The sequence below is a fragment of the Psammomys obesus genome, unplaced genomic scaffold (assembly GCF_907164565.1).
Source record: "Psammomys obesus unplaced genomic scaffold, mPsaObe1.curated_primary_1811, whole genome shotgun sequence".
NCBI lineage: Eukaryota > Metazoa > Chordata > Mammalia > Rodentia > Muridae > Psammomys > Psammomys obesus.
The window spans coordinates 10,752,327-10,768,849 of NW_026586550.1; the positions used below are offsets into that span (position 1 = coordinate 10,752,327).

At 39.4% G+C, this 16,523-nt stretch overlaps 1 protein-coding gene across 1 annotated transcript in view; it reads left to right on the forward strand.

Moving 5' to 3' along the window:
* The window catches only part of Ubn2 (ubinuclein 2), a 79,246-nt gene that overhangs the window by 51,150 nt on the left and 11,573 nt on the right, over nt 1-16,523 (forward strand). The window contains exons 12-15 of the mRNA XM_055601994.1: nt 144-194; nt 3,255-3,297; nt 6,068-7,612; nt 16,134-16,365. Of these exons, the coding sequence (XP_055457969.1) occupies nt 144-194; nt 3,255-3,297; nt 6,068-7,612; nt 16,134-16,365 (1,871 nt within the window). The remainder of the gene's footprint in view (nt 1-143; nt 195-3,254; nt 3,298-6,067; nt 7,613-16,133; nt 16,366-16,523) is intronic.

Here is a 16,523-nt window from a genome sequence, read left to right on the forward strand (position 1 = left end):
CTGAGCTGCAATGCTGAGTTTGACTTTGAGGTCTTGACTTCGTCTAGGCCAGACAACAAAATCTTGTATGCTAAAAATAAAAAAGTGAAGCCATTACAGTGTTCTTTACTGTAAAAAGTAACTTTGTCTTTTAATTTTTACAGAATGCTTTTTAAGGAAAGCCGGAGTGTACATAATCATCTTACTTCTGCTCCGTGAGTAAATGCTGATTCCAGGTTTCTCCATTTGTTTTTATTCATGTTATATGGTTTTTAAGAAACAAAAATATGGGGGCTAGAGAGATGACTCAGAGGTTAAGAGCACTGTGTGCTCTTCCAAAGGTCCTGAGTTCAACTTCCAGCAACCACATGTGGCTCATAACCATCTATAATGAGGTCTAATGTCCTCTTCTGGCCTGCAGGCATACATGCACACAGAATAAATACTATATACATGAATAAATAAATAATTAAAAAAGTATTACTTCTATTACTTACAAAAATGCTGATTGACAGGTAAGACTTAAGTATTCCGTTAGGTCATCTCTGTGTTACTAACCTTTTGTTTTGTTTTGTTTTTTATGTTCTTTGAATTGCTGATTTTGGAAACAGTCCTGAGATAGTCTCCAAACCTTCCCAGTCTAGAGTGGGAAGCCTGTAGATTATGGAACCATGTAGTGGGGAGCTTAGGTTAACTCACCTTGTTTTTGCTGTCTGCATGGGTAACTACATTAGATGAACTAAGCTTATAGTATTCTTCCTTGTGTACAGAACTGACTGTTTCCTTAGTAAAGATAAAGACCAGATTTCTGTAAGCATAAGGTTATTCTATAATTTAAATGCTTATTTCTGTACCACACCCCACATCTGGTTGCAGTCCTGTTCTAAGAAACTACCGTCTCAATGTTGTGTAAACACTGCTCCCCAGTTGTCCCCTGTTATGCCAGTAAAGCAGGGGAGAGAACAGGGCTGGACATCCTGCCAGCCAGAGGAGGAGGAATTAGAGTAGGAAGGTAGGGAATTCAGCTGGAGCAGAGAAAGCCATAAATTGCAAGTATCTTGGGGATTTTGGCAAAGAGGAAGCCAGAATAGTTTAAGAGGGTTAAGAATAGAGTAATAACTGTTCAGTTGTTGTGTTATGAAGCTTATTAAACAGATATAATAGAGTCTCAATAATTTTAATGCTAGCCAGGGTAAGAGAGAAACAGAAAAACAAACACAGTTTTATACAAATTACTATAAATTTCTAGGTCTGAGAGATGGTTCAGTGGATAGGCTTGAATGGGATCCCTAGAACCCAATGGTAAAAGTGGACAACCAACTTCTGAAAGTTGCCTTCTTACCTCCATATGTGCACTGCTGCATTTTTATACCAGTACACAGATATACAGTCTCTAAAAAATTAACATCAAACTTTAAAATATGTTTATAGCAGAAGTTAAGCACAAGTTCCCAGCATATGCTGGGAAGTACTCTCCTACTGAGCTGCATGCGCAGCCCAGTGAGACTGTTATTTAAGAGTGGGCCTTTCTTCCCCCAGTGCACAGCAAGATGCCATGTTTTGTTTGTGCTTGCTTTTGGGGGTACATGTTGATCTGCTGGGAAAATAGCTCAGTTGGTAGAGTACTTACCTACCATGCATAAGGCTTTTGCTTTCATCTCCAGCACTTAAAAAAAAGTTATTGAAATATATAAAGTTATGAAGATAATTTGCTGAGTGCTTTAATGTACTTCTAATGTAATTTTGCTAAGACAGCACATTATTATTTGGGGGGGATGATATTATAAAATTCCTCCTTTCCCTTTTATGCATACAGTTAGAAGAAATGGAAAATTTTTAGTGTTTAAAAAGGACACTTTATAAGTATATCATCAGCGATCTATTATTGTTTCAGTTATTCACTGTATTCTCTTTTAAGACAGAGTCTTGCTTTGTTGCCCAGTCTGGTGTTAAATTCCTGAGATTTAAGTGATTCTCCTGCCTCTAATTCTCAGGTAGATCAGATCATGAGTACTTGCCACTATGTGTGGCTCCCATCAATGCTGGGCATTGAGCCTAGGCTTTTATACATGCCAGACAAGTGTTCTGCCATTTAACTAAATCCTAGCCCTCTTCTCAGCTTTTGAAAAATAGTTCCATTATTACTGCCACCTTTGAGATTTATTTGTTTGTTTATTTGTAGCAGAAAATAAGTAAGCCAGGTGATGGTAGCATACAACTTTAATCCCAGCATTAGGGAGGAAGAGGCAGGCAGATCTCTGAGTTTGAGGCCAGACTAGTTTACAGAGTGAGTTCAAGAACAGCCAGGACTGCACAGAAAACCCCTTAAATACCTCCCACCCAAAAAGAAAAAAAGAAAATAGGATTGGTAAATATGGCTGTCTTAATGCTTTGCTGGCTTCCTTCCAAAACAACATGGAGAATTGCTGTTGCCTTCCTGAAGCTGCATATTGGCAGATGTTTCATGCTGGTTCCTAAATATTCAGAGTTCCATGCTTTAAGCTGGGCAGTGGTGGTGCACATATTTAATCTCAGCACTCTGGGAGGCAGAGGCAGGCAGATCTCTGTGAGTTCGAGGCCAGCCTGGTCTAAAGAGTGAGTACCATGACAGCCAAAGGCTATACAGAGAAACCCTGTCTCAAAAAAAAAAAAAAAAAAAAAAAGTTTTTTGCTTTATTTATTTTGAGAGTGGGTCTCACTATGTAGCTCAGGCTGGCCTGGAACTTACTATGCAGACCAGAGTGACCTCAAACTCACAAAACTTCCTTCTTTCCTTTTAATTAATTGATTGATTGATTTGTTATCATTCTAACAATTTTCATTTGATTTTTGCAATTAAAAATAATTTTCAATAAAACCTTAAAATTTTTTTCTTAAATAAAATAAAATGTCATTAATAATCCATTGCCCTGATTTGTGTTTGGCATACCTTGAAGCTGTTTGCGTACAAATAATTGTGATTTCTTAGCAATCCTTTGAAGTAAGTTTTCTTAGGCTAACCTCTTTTGAATTATTTTATGTTTTATTTATTTATGTATGGTTTTTATTTTTTTTTTCTTATCTGTGTTTCTTATTTTAGGAATTATTTGCCTTTAGTCAATTTGAATTAGAAAAATATTGCTGACTATCCCCAGGCAAGCTGAGTACTTCTATATAGTTCCTGCCTTCAAAGAGGTTTTCAAACAGTGGAATGAATTGATTAGAATAGTCTGCTATAATTCCTAACATACAACTGCTTTTTGAAATGAATGACCTTCATTTTAATCTTATTGTAGGGCAAAGAAAAAGGTGATTCCTGCATCAAAACCCAAAGTCAAGGTAAGAGTTCAGCATATCTGTAGTTGGTCCTAATTGGTGAGTGTTGGGATAGATTCTTAGAATGAAAAGGACGCATGAGGTGCTATGCTAAGTTGCTTGTTTTCAACTTCATTAAAGTCCATTTGAGAAGTAGATAGTTGTGGAGCTGTGTAATTTGCATACATTAATTCTACATAGAAATGTTGAATAAAATGTAACAAATGTTCTTTAAAAACATGTTTATCTGGACATAGTTGTACATGCCTTTAATCCCAGCACTCAAGAGGCAGAGGCAAGAGGATCTCTTGAGTTTAAGTCCAGCCTTGTCTATGGAGTGAGTTCTAGGACAGTCAGGGCTACACAGAGAAACCTTGTTCAAAAACCATAGCTAAGATTATAAATACAAAGGAGAAGTTCAGAGTCAAAGAGGAGCTTCCAAGTTGGTGGTCTGTTGCTGAGGCCTTCATTTTCCTTGAGGAGACTACCCATCACATCTTTCTTTTCACCCTCTTCTCAGAATATAGCAGGTAGGATTTTCTGGGGTTAGTACAAGTCAGAAATAGAAAAGAAGCCCGAGTAAGGCTGAAAGAATAGCATCTTTAGTTACAGACGGGGAGGGGGAGTATCTATGTGCCAGCAGAGAAACAAAGAAAATTTTCTGTTATAGCCAAGGCAAAATTGAAGAAAGATAGCGCTGCCTGAAAATGTCCCCTTTGTTAGGAGTTTAATTTGCATTCCTTGCACAATGTAACAAAGCCCTAAGGTGGCAGAGTCATTTACTGATTTAGCAATGACCCAGGGCAGCATGCAGAAGCAGATTTTGTGCCGTGTAATGTTCCATATCCTAGGCTTACCTACTTCTAAGTCAAACATACAAACGGTAGGCAGAGCCCAGGCAAAGCTTATACTTGGCATGCCAGAGACCCTCTGCTCAATCTCAGCACCACAAAAAAGCGCTAGACCCACAACACACAGGACAAAACAAAACCCATGAGCTTACTGTCTGAAACATAGACTATGTGGGAGGATATATTAGTACAGGTTAGAGTCAGTGGACACCACAAATTCCCAAAAGGACAAATGGCATAGATTGTTAATTTAGAACATAAAATTACCTGGGAATGTTGGTGCTTATCTGTACTCCCAGCGTTCTGGCCACAGAGGCAGAAGAATTGCAACAAGTTTGGGGCCATTCTGTCTTCTAGCGATACCTAGACCATGTCTCAACCTGCTCCCATTGCCAAGAAAAAAAGAACAGAAAATAATCTTAACAGTGCTTAGGGGAAACTGGATTGTGATCCCTCCCACATTTCTTTTATTCTTTAGCCAAGAACAAGTCTTCCTTCACTGCCAAAATTAATATTTAAGGTGGAAAAGTAATAAAAATATCCCTAAAAGCAGACATATCTGGGCCATGGATATAGCTCATTTGAAAAGTGCTTACCTAGCATGCTTGAAGCCCTCACATTACATAAAGCAGTCATGGTAGAACGTGACTATAATCCCAGCACTCAGGAGGTGGAAACAGGAGGATTAGAAGTTCAAGCTGATACTGAGCTTGATAAAGAGTTGGAGGTTAACCTGGAATAATGAGACTCTGCTACCCTGTACAAGTAATACATTTGATATTATTGCCCCCACCTCAGTCCTGTACTCTAATGATGGCGTTTTAGTGATAGTGTGCTTGGATTGTTGGCATGCGCAAGCATAGGTCTCATGTATTACCCTCTCATCTTAAGCTGACAGTATGACCCTGATGATATCGTACCCATGCTACGTAGCTAGGTTTCAAATTGGAGTTCTTGGAATAAAAATTTAGGACAAGTGATGTGTAAGTTAGACGGTAACAGCATTCTTAACAGCTTACTTACTGTAACACTGTAGGAAGTGATGGTAAAGACCCTTGTTGTTCATTCTTTGTCCTCTATGCTGAAGGTAAGTGATGTAGCTCTAAAAAACAGTGTATAAGACCGTTCTAAGGAACTAATAGAGCTTCTGAGATGATTTGTTGATCTGTGTAGTAGTTTTGACTTTATCTAAAACAAGAAATATAGTACTTTATTTACTCTCAACAAATAAATGGTTGCTTTTTAACTTGCTAATATTTTTCTTTTGCTCTGAATATTTTAAACTATAATTTAAATTATAATTTAACAGACAATATTCACGTAGATATCAAGCGTTTAATCACTGATTTATTTTCTTACGGGAGAACCTTACTCGTAGGAGACACTAAACACATATCTGATAAATTACAAATAATGTCCATCATAATGAGTAGACCTATGATTTAATGCGGTTGAATAACTCACTGGTTTTCCTGTGTACGGTGGTGGATAGGCTGGAATTGAAGTATGTTGATGTCTCCCTCAGTCAGTGTCCTTCAGCCCCATGTTCAAGTCCTGGTGAGATGACTTGCAAGGCATGGTATTGCCACACACTGTGCTGTCAGGATTGCTGCATAGAGCACTGTCTTCTCAACATTATTTTGGTTTTGGCAGTCTTCTCAAGATTTCTATCTTTAATTAAAAAGGGGGGGGGCTGAGTACAGTGACACATGCCTTTAGTACCAGCAGGAAGGAGGCAGAGGCAGGTGGGTCTTTGTAAGCTCAGGGCCAGTCTGATCTCCATAGGGAGTGCCAGGACAGGCAAGGCTCTGAACAGACCTGTGTCAGAACAAGCAAAATAACTAAAAAATAATTTTAGTTATAAGAATGTCTTAGTCTTGTAAAAACTAAATTTAAAATCTATAATTAACTATTTTTTTCCAATATGATGTTACTTGTGCTAGGAATGTAGTCCAAAAAAAGACCCAAAAGCTCCTGCATCCTTGGTGGCTTCAGTTGGTCCATCCACAAGTTCCAGCACATCCATCATTGCCTCAGCCAGCTCTAGCTCAACACCAGCCCAAGAAACCATCTGCCTTGATGACTCCCTGGATGAAGACCTTTCTTACCACTCGTCTTCACTGGACCTTGTATCTGAAGCTTTAGCTGTCATCAACAATGGCAACAAGGGCCCCTCAGTTGGTTCAAGGCTAAATGTGCCAACTACAAAACCTCGTCCAGGACTGAGAGAAGAGAAACTAGCAAGTATCATGAGTAAGTTACCACTGGCTACTCCCAAAAAACTAGATTCTACTCAGACTGCGCACTCATCAAGTCTTATTGCTGGTCACACGGGGCCAGTACCAAAGAAACCCCAGGACTTAGCTCATACTGGTATTTCTTCAGGCCTTATTGCTGGTTCTTCAATTCAGAACCCTAAAGTTTCCTTAGAACCTTTGCCAGCCAGGCTTCTCCAGCAAGGACTGCAAAGGGCAAGCCAGATACATGCTTCTTCCTCTTCACAGACTCATGTCTCCTCCTCCCAAGCCCAAGCTGCTGCCTCCTCTCACGCTCTGGGAACATCAGAGGCCCAAGATGCTTCTTCATTAACACAAGTAACAAAGGTGCACCAGCATTCAGCTGTCCAGCAGAACTATGTGTCTCCATTACAAGCCACCATTAGTAAATCACAGACCAACCCAGTGGTAAAACTAAGTAATAATCCCCAACTTTCCTGTTCGTCCCAACTACTCAAGACTTCAGATAAGCCACTGATGTACCGCCTCCCTTTGTCTACCCCATCACCTGGAAATGGGTCTCAGGGGCCCCACCCCCTGGTTTCTAGGACAGCACCAAGCACCACTACCTCCAGTAACTATTTAGCCAAGGCTATGGTATCACAAATCTCTACGCAGGGTTTTAAATCTCCCTTCTCAATGGCTGCATCTCCCAAACTTGCCGCATCTCCCAAACCGGCCACATCTCCCAAACCTTTGCCCTCACCTAAGCCTTCTGCCTCACCCAAACCCCCTCTGTCAGCTAAGCCTTCAATCTCTACTAAATTGATTTCTAAATCCAACCCAACTCCCAAGCCTGCTGTATGCCCAAGTTCTTCCAGTCCAAACACACTAGTAGCCCAGAGTAGCCACTCCACCAGTAACAACCCTGTCCATAAACAGTCTAGTGGAATGAGCATCAGCAGACAGTCTCCCACTCTGAATTTGTTGCCCTCAAATCGCACCTCTGGCCTTCCGACTACAAAAACTCTTCAGGCCCCTTCTAAACTCACAAACTCATCGTCCACTGGAACTGTTGGGAAGAACAGCTTGAGTGGAATTCCAATGAATGTACCTGCCAGCAGAGGTAGCAACCTTAATTCAAGTGGAGCTAATAGGACTAGTCTATCTGGGGGAACAGGAAGTGGAACACAGGGTGCTACTAAACCGTTGTCTATTCCACATAGACCAACCTCTGCCTCAGGGCCTTCAGTGGTAACAGCCAGTGTGCAGGTATGTATGTACTGCGTATTTATGTGATAAACGTGAGAATGCACAAACTTTCTGAGTCACCTTAATGACATTCCACGTGATATATACAACATAAAGTGTGTCTTTTTAGTAGGCTGAATATAGCCATGGCCGTGGAATTTTCTCAATGCTGATATAGTGCTGGGTGAAGTTTTTGTTGGAATGTGGGTTTTTAATTTTTTTTTTCAACCAAGTATGTATGTATGGTGCCATACAAGTATGTGTGTATGCAGTCCTAGTACATGAAAGGCTGAAGCAGGAAGAACTCAAGTTGAAGGCCAGCCTGGGCTGTATATAGGGAATTCTGAGCTAACCTGGGCTGCATAACAAGAGTCTTACTAAAATTTTAAAAAAAATAAAACTTTAGAAGATAGAATGAGAATATGGGGGTGTTAGCTCACTGATAGTCTCTCTAGCATGTGTGAAACTTCAAGTCCAATCCCTAATACCAGGGGGAAAAAATCATATTTACTTTATTATTTGTTTTGAAAAACAAAACTTGAGTCTATATTTAAAACTTTATCTTTTAGCCAGACATGGTAGTACACTCCTGCAATCATTACTCTTGGAAGGTGGAGGCCAGATGCTCAGAAGTTCAAAGTTTTCCTTGGTTACACAGCGAGGTCAAGGCCAGAATGAACTGTATGACACACTGTTGAGGGGGGAAAATCTCCACAAACTCTCTTATTAAAACTCTTATTAAAAGCAAGAACAACGTATTAGTAGTGCAGGAGTTCAACATATATTCACCTGTCTCCTTGTCTTTTCTTCTGTCTTTATAAATGTGTATGGGGCGTGATGTGTGTATTAGGTGCGTGTTTAAGGAGGCCAGAAAAGGGCGACTGCTCTTTGGAGCTGGAGTTACAGGCAGTGCTGGGAACCAACCTCTAGTCCTCTGAAAGAACAGCACATGCTCTTAACCAGTGAGGTTTTGTTCATTAGCCAAATGTATACATCTGTATTTTTTCTTTAAGCATTTTTCCTCTCCAAATTTTTATTTTACATTAACTTTCTAGTTATTCATGTTTAATTCTGTCTGCTGATGTTGGAGTGCCTATATACCACATTTTCTCAGTTTGTTGGTTTTTAGTTTAAACTTTTCCCTCAATTAGCTAGGGACTCTTTACTGAAAGAGACACAAATAGTATTTACCATTGCTTTTGCACACCTGATTACTTCTTTCTATGTTGTAACACATGAGAATAGACTTCCTAGCTCACTAACTTCACTCAGATTTCCTTGCTTTGTATTTAGGATTATAGAAAAGTCTGAGGCCATGCAGATTACTTTATTCTCTGTTATGTGTTTTGTCTGCTGAAATGACTAGAACGTTTACCTTTAAATCCCAGTATCCTTGGGCTGTAGCTGTGTTTATCTAGTTTTCATTAATTTTGTAATTAGAACATAATGAACCTCAGACCTACCTACCTATTTTTTCAGCTCAAGAATAGTTTATTCTCAGCCAGTGAGGTGGCTAAACAGGTAAAGGTGCTTGCCACCAAGCCTGACGACGAGAGCTCAGTCCCTGGCTCTACATGGTGGACGGAGAAACAGACTCCCCAAAGTTGTTCTCTGGCCTCTATGCCCACATGTACACATGGCACAGTTTCCCCTACCCAAGAATAAATGTAATTTTAAGATTTTTTTTAATAAAAAAATAAAGGCTATGTTATTCTGTGTTTGGTAGTAGTTTCTGATTCAGTGCTATGTTTATAGAGTTGACATTTGTACATAGACCTGACTGGCCAGGCTCTCCTACCTAGCCCTGAAGCTGAGATTCCTAGCATGTGCTGATATAGTCCACTTACCTTAGGGTTATTTTGAGAAGGGTTTTGTTGTTGTTGCTTCTTGTTGGGTTTTGTTTGTTTTTGAGACAGGATCTTACTCTGTAGCCCCGGCTAGCTTCAGTCTTGCAGCAGTCCTCCTACTACATGGCTGCTGAATGACAACCTTGGACTAACATGTCTCGAGTTGTTCACAGGTTTCTTGGCTCTGACTTCTGTAGTAACTTGTATTGTGTTATTGTGTCATTTCTCTGTCTTGTCTACATTTTGAAGCTTTCAGAGACTTTTCCTTCACATTAATGATGTGGCTTCTTTAATATTTTTTTCCTCCTGAAGTAATATATATTCACCATGAACAAATTTAGAGATTAAAAAAAAAACTACCTCTACCCACCACCTTTTTCTTGTAGGGTGTTTTAAAAAAAAAACCTTACATAATATTATGTTGCAAATACCTTTTTAAAGTACATATTTTATGATGTACAAGTCCTTGGTCCTAAATCTTTGAGAACATGATTCTCATCTGTGAAATGAGCTGTCTAGGGAATGCTTTAACTTCTTGTTGCCTCCTATTTTTATGGGTTGGAAATGTAATGAAAAGTTTTCCCATTGCTTTTTGTAGAGGCTTCATGCGTTTCAGTATTGTGTAAGACTTAGTGTTGAATACACTCTTAATAATATCAATTATCATTTTTCCACTCATGTGGGTTCAGAAATACTAATGCAGAACAAATCAATTTACTGGCATTTTATTGGTTGAAATTCATATTGATATTTTGTCTATGTAAAAAATGTTTTCATCATAAGATAAAGCTGAGTGGGGTTTTCTTCACCTACAGCCCAGCACTGAGGCAGGAGGATCCCTTGAGCCCATAAGTTCAAGTCCAGCCTATGCAAGATAGTGAGGCCTTTTCTTAGAGCGAGAGGAAAATAACAAATGTCAGATACACTGTAATGGGGATTGTTTGTTAAAATGGTTAACTAGAGGTAACTGGGAACTAGCCGTCATTACTATTCATAGTTGCTAGAGAGGTGACTCTTTCTAAAATTAACCTTTAATTTGATCAAAGAAAAAGTTAAAGTCTTAACAAAACTGGTAGTTCCTGGTCCTGTACCCTCCTACTTACCATCCAAGGTTTTTTGTTTTGCTTTGTTTTGTTTTCTGAGATAAAACCTTAATAAGGTCACTACTTCCCATGTGCTGGGATTATTGGTACATGCACCACCATTTCCAGCTCACAAGAGTGAGTGATGACCAGGTCTGGTGTGGCTCACCTTTAATCCCAGGCAGAGGCAAGCAGATCTCTGAGTTTGAGCTCAGCCTCATCTTCATAGTGAGTTTCAAGCCAGTTAAGGCTACATAGTGAGACCTTGTCTCAAAGAAGAAGAAGAAGAAATGGATGGATGGAAGGATGGATGGATGGGTGGATGGATGGATGACAAACTCTTAATTTTATAAATGTTACCATTGTATTATCTTGTGATTTTGATTATAAAAATAAGAATTATGGTTCTTATATAGCTATACCATTTTTCTGAAATAATAATCAGATTTGGGTTAAATCTTCTAATAAGTATTGTCTTTATTGTACTATTACAGTTTTGACTTCATTTACTTTGTTATTATAAAATGTTAGGGGAGTTTTCTACACTTAAATTTTGGTTTTGTTTTGTTTTTTACTTCATTGCCTTCAAGTGTCTGGTTAAATTGTCCTTCACCTTTTTTCACCTCTAAAATCTCCCTGGCCTTCTTGTATTTGATTATCATTTATTCCAAAGGAATCCATTCAAATATCATAAGAATAGCTGATCTGTCATCAGGAAAGCTGAATGACAAAATCTGTGTTCCTGACAAGTTCCTTCCTGGTACTCTTCCACTCCCAAGTAGCTTTATGATGTGGAAACCCCAGGGTGCCTGCCCTCTTTGATCTGTCCTTCTCTGTCTTACTGGTTTGACTCAAGAAAAAGTCAGCAGTCACCTCTGCCACTGGGTAGTTTTCTGGTGACAACATCTCAAATCTTCTTGGCTGCTTGTAGCCTCCAGATGTGCCTTGTGCTGAAAACAGATGTTCATGATGAGGGAGTACGTTTGGGACTCATTGCTCGTGAAGCCTGCACCTACTGTCTACAAGGCATCTGCAGTGCTATCCATAGCATGGTGAAATAGATAAGTCACTGAACCAAGGTTTAAAGTTCAAATCTTTGAGTCCAGATTATTAGCTCTGTCTACTTTCTGCTTAATAACTTTCCTTCCAGAGCATTCTTCCTTTTTCTTGACTTTCAACTTACTGACTTTGTATGACCCCATATTTGCCATTTTGTGATTCTAAAAGCCATCATTCAGTAAGCAAAGTGGATACTATGGACCAGGCTTTCTTTTATGTGCTGGGGAACCAGGGTGAACAACATGTTATGCCTGCTCTCATGGAGCATATCTTTTAGATAAGCTAAACACCACAGGGTTGTTTGTTTGTTTGTTTGTTTGTTTGTTTGTTTGTTTGTTTGTTTGTTGGGGCAGAAAGCTGCCTTACATTGTCTTTATTTATTTTTAATATTTTTTTATTTTTAAATAATTTTATACATTCACTTGTATCCCAGCTGTAACCCTCTCCCTCTTTCCCTCCCAATCCTCCCCTCCCTCCCTCATCTCCTCCCTGCCCCCTTCCGAGTCCACTGAGAGGGGGTGTCCTCCTCTCCTTCCGTCTGGCCCTAGCTTATCAGGTATCTTCAGGATGGTTGCAATGTCCTTATCTGTGGCCTAGCAAGACTGTTTCTCCCTCAGGGGGGAGGGGAAGTTCATGAGTTCATGTCAGAAACAATTCCTGTCCCCCTTACTAGGGAACCCACTGGGATACTGAACTGCTATGGGCTATGTCTGAGCAGGGGTTGTAGGTTATATCCATGCATGATCCTTGGTTGGATAAACAGTCTCATAGAAGACCCCTGTGCTCAGATATATTTGGACCTTGTGGGGCTCCTTGTCCCCTTTAGGATATACTAATTCCTCCTTCCTTCATATGATCCCCCACACTGTGCCAAAGGTTTGGTTATGAGTCTCAGCATCTGCTTTGACACAGTTTTCTTTAAAAGCATGTGCTTTGAAAAAATGTTAAAAATTGACTATTGCTAACATTAGAGACTTCAGAAGACTATTAAAGGAAATACTATTTGATTTGAGCTGAGAGTTGGAAGAATAGGGCACAGCCATGTGTAGAAAAAATAGGAATTTGGTATGGACTAGAGGAAAAGAAACAGCAGTATAAAAATGCCAGGTGAAAGAACCCTCTTGTTGCCATATGACCAAACTGGGGAGAGACCAACATTGGGTGAAGGGGACATTGTAAAGATTTAGGGTTTACTCTTACTCTGTGTGGAAGGGAAGCTGTTAAAAGGAGGTCTTAACCAAGAGAATGGTATGTGTGTATTTCAGAATATTATTTGGGTGAGTGGGAAACAGCTTTCTCACTAGACAGAATGAATGGATATCTTCATAAGATCAAGTGCCTGCCTGTGAAAAGCAGTTTCCGTTCATATTTTTTCTCAAAATGGAGAAAGCATAGAAAACATGTCTGATTATGGACACTATATATTCCGTTTATCTAGATAATGTTGACAGCTTTTCTGTGCTCCCAGATTTTATAAACAGAGTTTCTACTTCCCAAAAGTCAGTGTAGCATTGAAGTCCCCAGACATTCCAGTTCCATAAAAAAAAAAATCAGATTTGGAAAATTCTTAGAAAGTGTAAAACATTTGTTATAACATTCTTTTTAGTTGCTAATATTCAAGTTATTTTTAAAAATAGGAACTTGCCCTAACTTACCTTCTCCATCTGCTGTAATGCTTCAGTTAGACTCTTGCAGAAAGGCTTTAAAAGGGTCAACTCATTTGCATTATTTACTGTTTTCGTTGAGGGAGTACATTCTGGACATAGTAGGAGAGACTATCTTGAAACTATAACAGACTACCATTTAAAATGAAGGAACCATTATTGCTTACTTTTAAATTGATACAGGATCCTTTATATCCTAGTTGCTTTAAAAAAGTATTATTTCTTTAAAAAAACAAACAAAAAAAAGTATTATTCCTAACTGGGTTTTTTTTCTTAAATGTACCCACTGTGTATCATAATTGGCATAGTAAAGAAAAAGGCTGGCAACTCTAGAAAGGATCACTTAAAGTGTTGAAGATTAGTACTTAGGTGTAAAAAGAAAGTTGGATTAAGAAGAAACTGTCCTTCAGTTATGAGACCTGCAAACTTAAGGTTGCAGGCCCAAGTACCTGAAGAAGTGCTTGCTAATGACAAGATGAGGTGGAGGCCTGGTGATTAGGACATGTCAGGTCAGTTGAAGGTTGGAAACCTAAGTGGTGGTACTCACTGAAATCTGATCATAGGATCAAAATTGAGGTGACGGATTAGGACTGAATTTATAAATACCAGTGGTAACGAAAGGAGGAAAGGGGAAGAAATTGAGTAGTGGAACCAAAATAAGAAGGCTTCTGGTGAATGCTCTCACCTTTTTGTTCAGTGTTATGGACCCTGGAGTGTGTAATAATGTGTAATATCACACACACGTACATACATACATATATACATATATACATACATATATATATATATATGTATATATAGGAAAGTTACATATATTTTCTAACATATTAAGAAATAAAACCTTAGCCAGGTGCCGTGGCGCATGCCTTTAACCTCAGCATTTGGGGAAGGAGGTAAATCTCTGTGAGTTTGAGGCCAGCTTGGTCTACAGCACGAGTTCCAGGACAGCCAAGGTTACAAGATTACTCTGTCTCGAACTGTGCTTCTCTCCCCAACCCCTGAAAAAGAAAAGAAAATCTATAGCCCTTAACAGGCATGTGTTGTCCACCTATAATCACAGTGCTTAAAAGACTGAGGCTGGAAGAATTGATTTCAAAGTTAGTTTATTTCATAATGAGTTCCACGGTGGCCTGGGCTCCACAGAGACCCTGTTTGAAAAACAAATAAATAAAACATCAGTCTTTAATTAATGAGTTACTTTAGAACTCATTAGAAATAGCACATAAAATCAACAATAGCTAATATATATTACTAACTTAAAAAAAAAAAAAGCTTTTTGGAAGTTGTAGCTGGCCTGAAACTTGCTATGTAGACCAGGCTGGCCTCAAACTCAGATCCTCCTGGGTCTGTCCTCCCACTGTCGGAACTGAAGGTTTGAACCATCACATCCACTAAATTGTGTGCGTGTGTACGCATGTACTCTCAAGTTTTTTTATAAAGTACTTAGGTGCCCATGGAAGCCAGAAGAGGGCATTGGATCTTGCCTAGAGCTGGAGTTAGAGTGCTGTGAACCTGCCTGAGGTGGGTGCTGGAAACTAAACTCTGGTTCTCTATAAGTGAGTCAGTATTCTTAGTCACTGAGTCATCTCTCCGTCTCTAAATTTAAAAAAAAAAAAAATAATTCCAGCTTTCTAATCACAATTAAAACTATAACATTTTAAAGGAGACATTCATTATAGGCTACAAAAGAAAAATCCCAGTAGCAGGACTGTAGTGTATGATGCTTGCTTCTAAGAAAGTTGGATGTATCAAAGAAATGTTTGATAAGTGCCCATAGCAAAGAAAGATCAGAATTGGGAAAATCATTTAATTGTTGCATAGAAAGTCATTTGAAGAGCTGACTTAGCTCAAAGAATATTTAAGTAGCTTCCTATGGAAGCTCACCAACATTAGCAGATCTCTGACTCATAATCAGGGCCTCAAAGCCCACGTAAAGGAGTAACAAAACACTCCCCCACCCCATTTTTCGAGACAGGGCTGCTGTCTGTAGCCCTGGCTGTCCTGGACCTCACTCTGTAGACAAGGCTGACCTTAAACTCACAGAGATCTGCCTGCCTTTGCCTCCATGAGTGCTAGGACTAAAGGCATGTACCATTACTGCTCAGCAAGAAAACACTTCTACTTAGGAGTTTAATTTCAGAAAAGCAGTGCAATGGAGACCAGCCTTCAGCGGTGCTAGCGAAACTAGGTAGGGTTGAAAATAGGCTGTCATTCAGTAAGTTTTATTTTTTTAAAGGGATACAAATAATATTATATTGTTACTGAGAGATGGGGAAAATCCACAAATAACAATGAAGTTGTAGAAAGAAAAAGAGAAAGAAAGAAAAGTGTCTATTGGCAGGTATGCAGTGCTAGCTCACAGAGCTTTTGTGTAAGTTGGGCAGTTACCAGCTCTGGGGAAGCACAGGTAAGACCAAGGATGAGGAGCTTTCGGAGGGCCTCATCTGCTTCAGGTGCTGTGATGAAAGCGGTAGAATGAGGGCAGGAGTTTAGGCCTTGTGCCGGGAAAGTGAGCCTGCAGAGGCCCAGTGAAATTGACTGGAATTATTTCTGAGTGATTTGTGTCTGTGGTTTTTGGAAGGAGAAGAAGAGAAGGGGAAATGTAAGTTTGGGACTTTGAGGTTTACAAGCAAGAGTGGGCATTGAACAGCTAAGAAGCAGACTACAGTGCTGATGAAAGAGCTGTGAATTCAAAAATTTTCAAATATTTGCAGATTTTCAGAACCATTATTAGTAACTATTTGGATTTTATTTTTCACCTCAGTCTTAATTTCTTTCTCTCATTTGTTAGAACAGACAAAGGCACAGTCTTGCATCCATGAAAATGTTAAATCAATTTAGGTTCAATGCTTTATTTCTTAATCTATTTTGACCCCTGGTTTCTACACAGTCCACAGCAGGAGCACCACTTTTGGCTAATGCCTCACCTCTGACTCTCATGACATCACCTTTGTCTGTAACAAATCAAACTGTGACTCCCTTTGGGATGCTGGGTGGCCTTGTTCCAGTGACCATGCCCTTCCAGTTTCCCTTGGAGCTACTTGGCTTTGGAACGGACACAGCTGGCGTGACAACCACCTCTGGATCTACCTCAGCCGCTTTCCATCATAGCCTAACTCAGAGTAAGTGGGACTCTCTTTTAAATAAACAAACGAGCCGTCTAGGCCGCATTTCAATTATAATGCAGTATGTAAGAGAAAGCCAAAGTTTGCGGATTTCTTAGCACACTTATGACTCTGTTTACATAAGTCAACTTTTTATAAATAATGCGTGCTGTTGT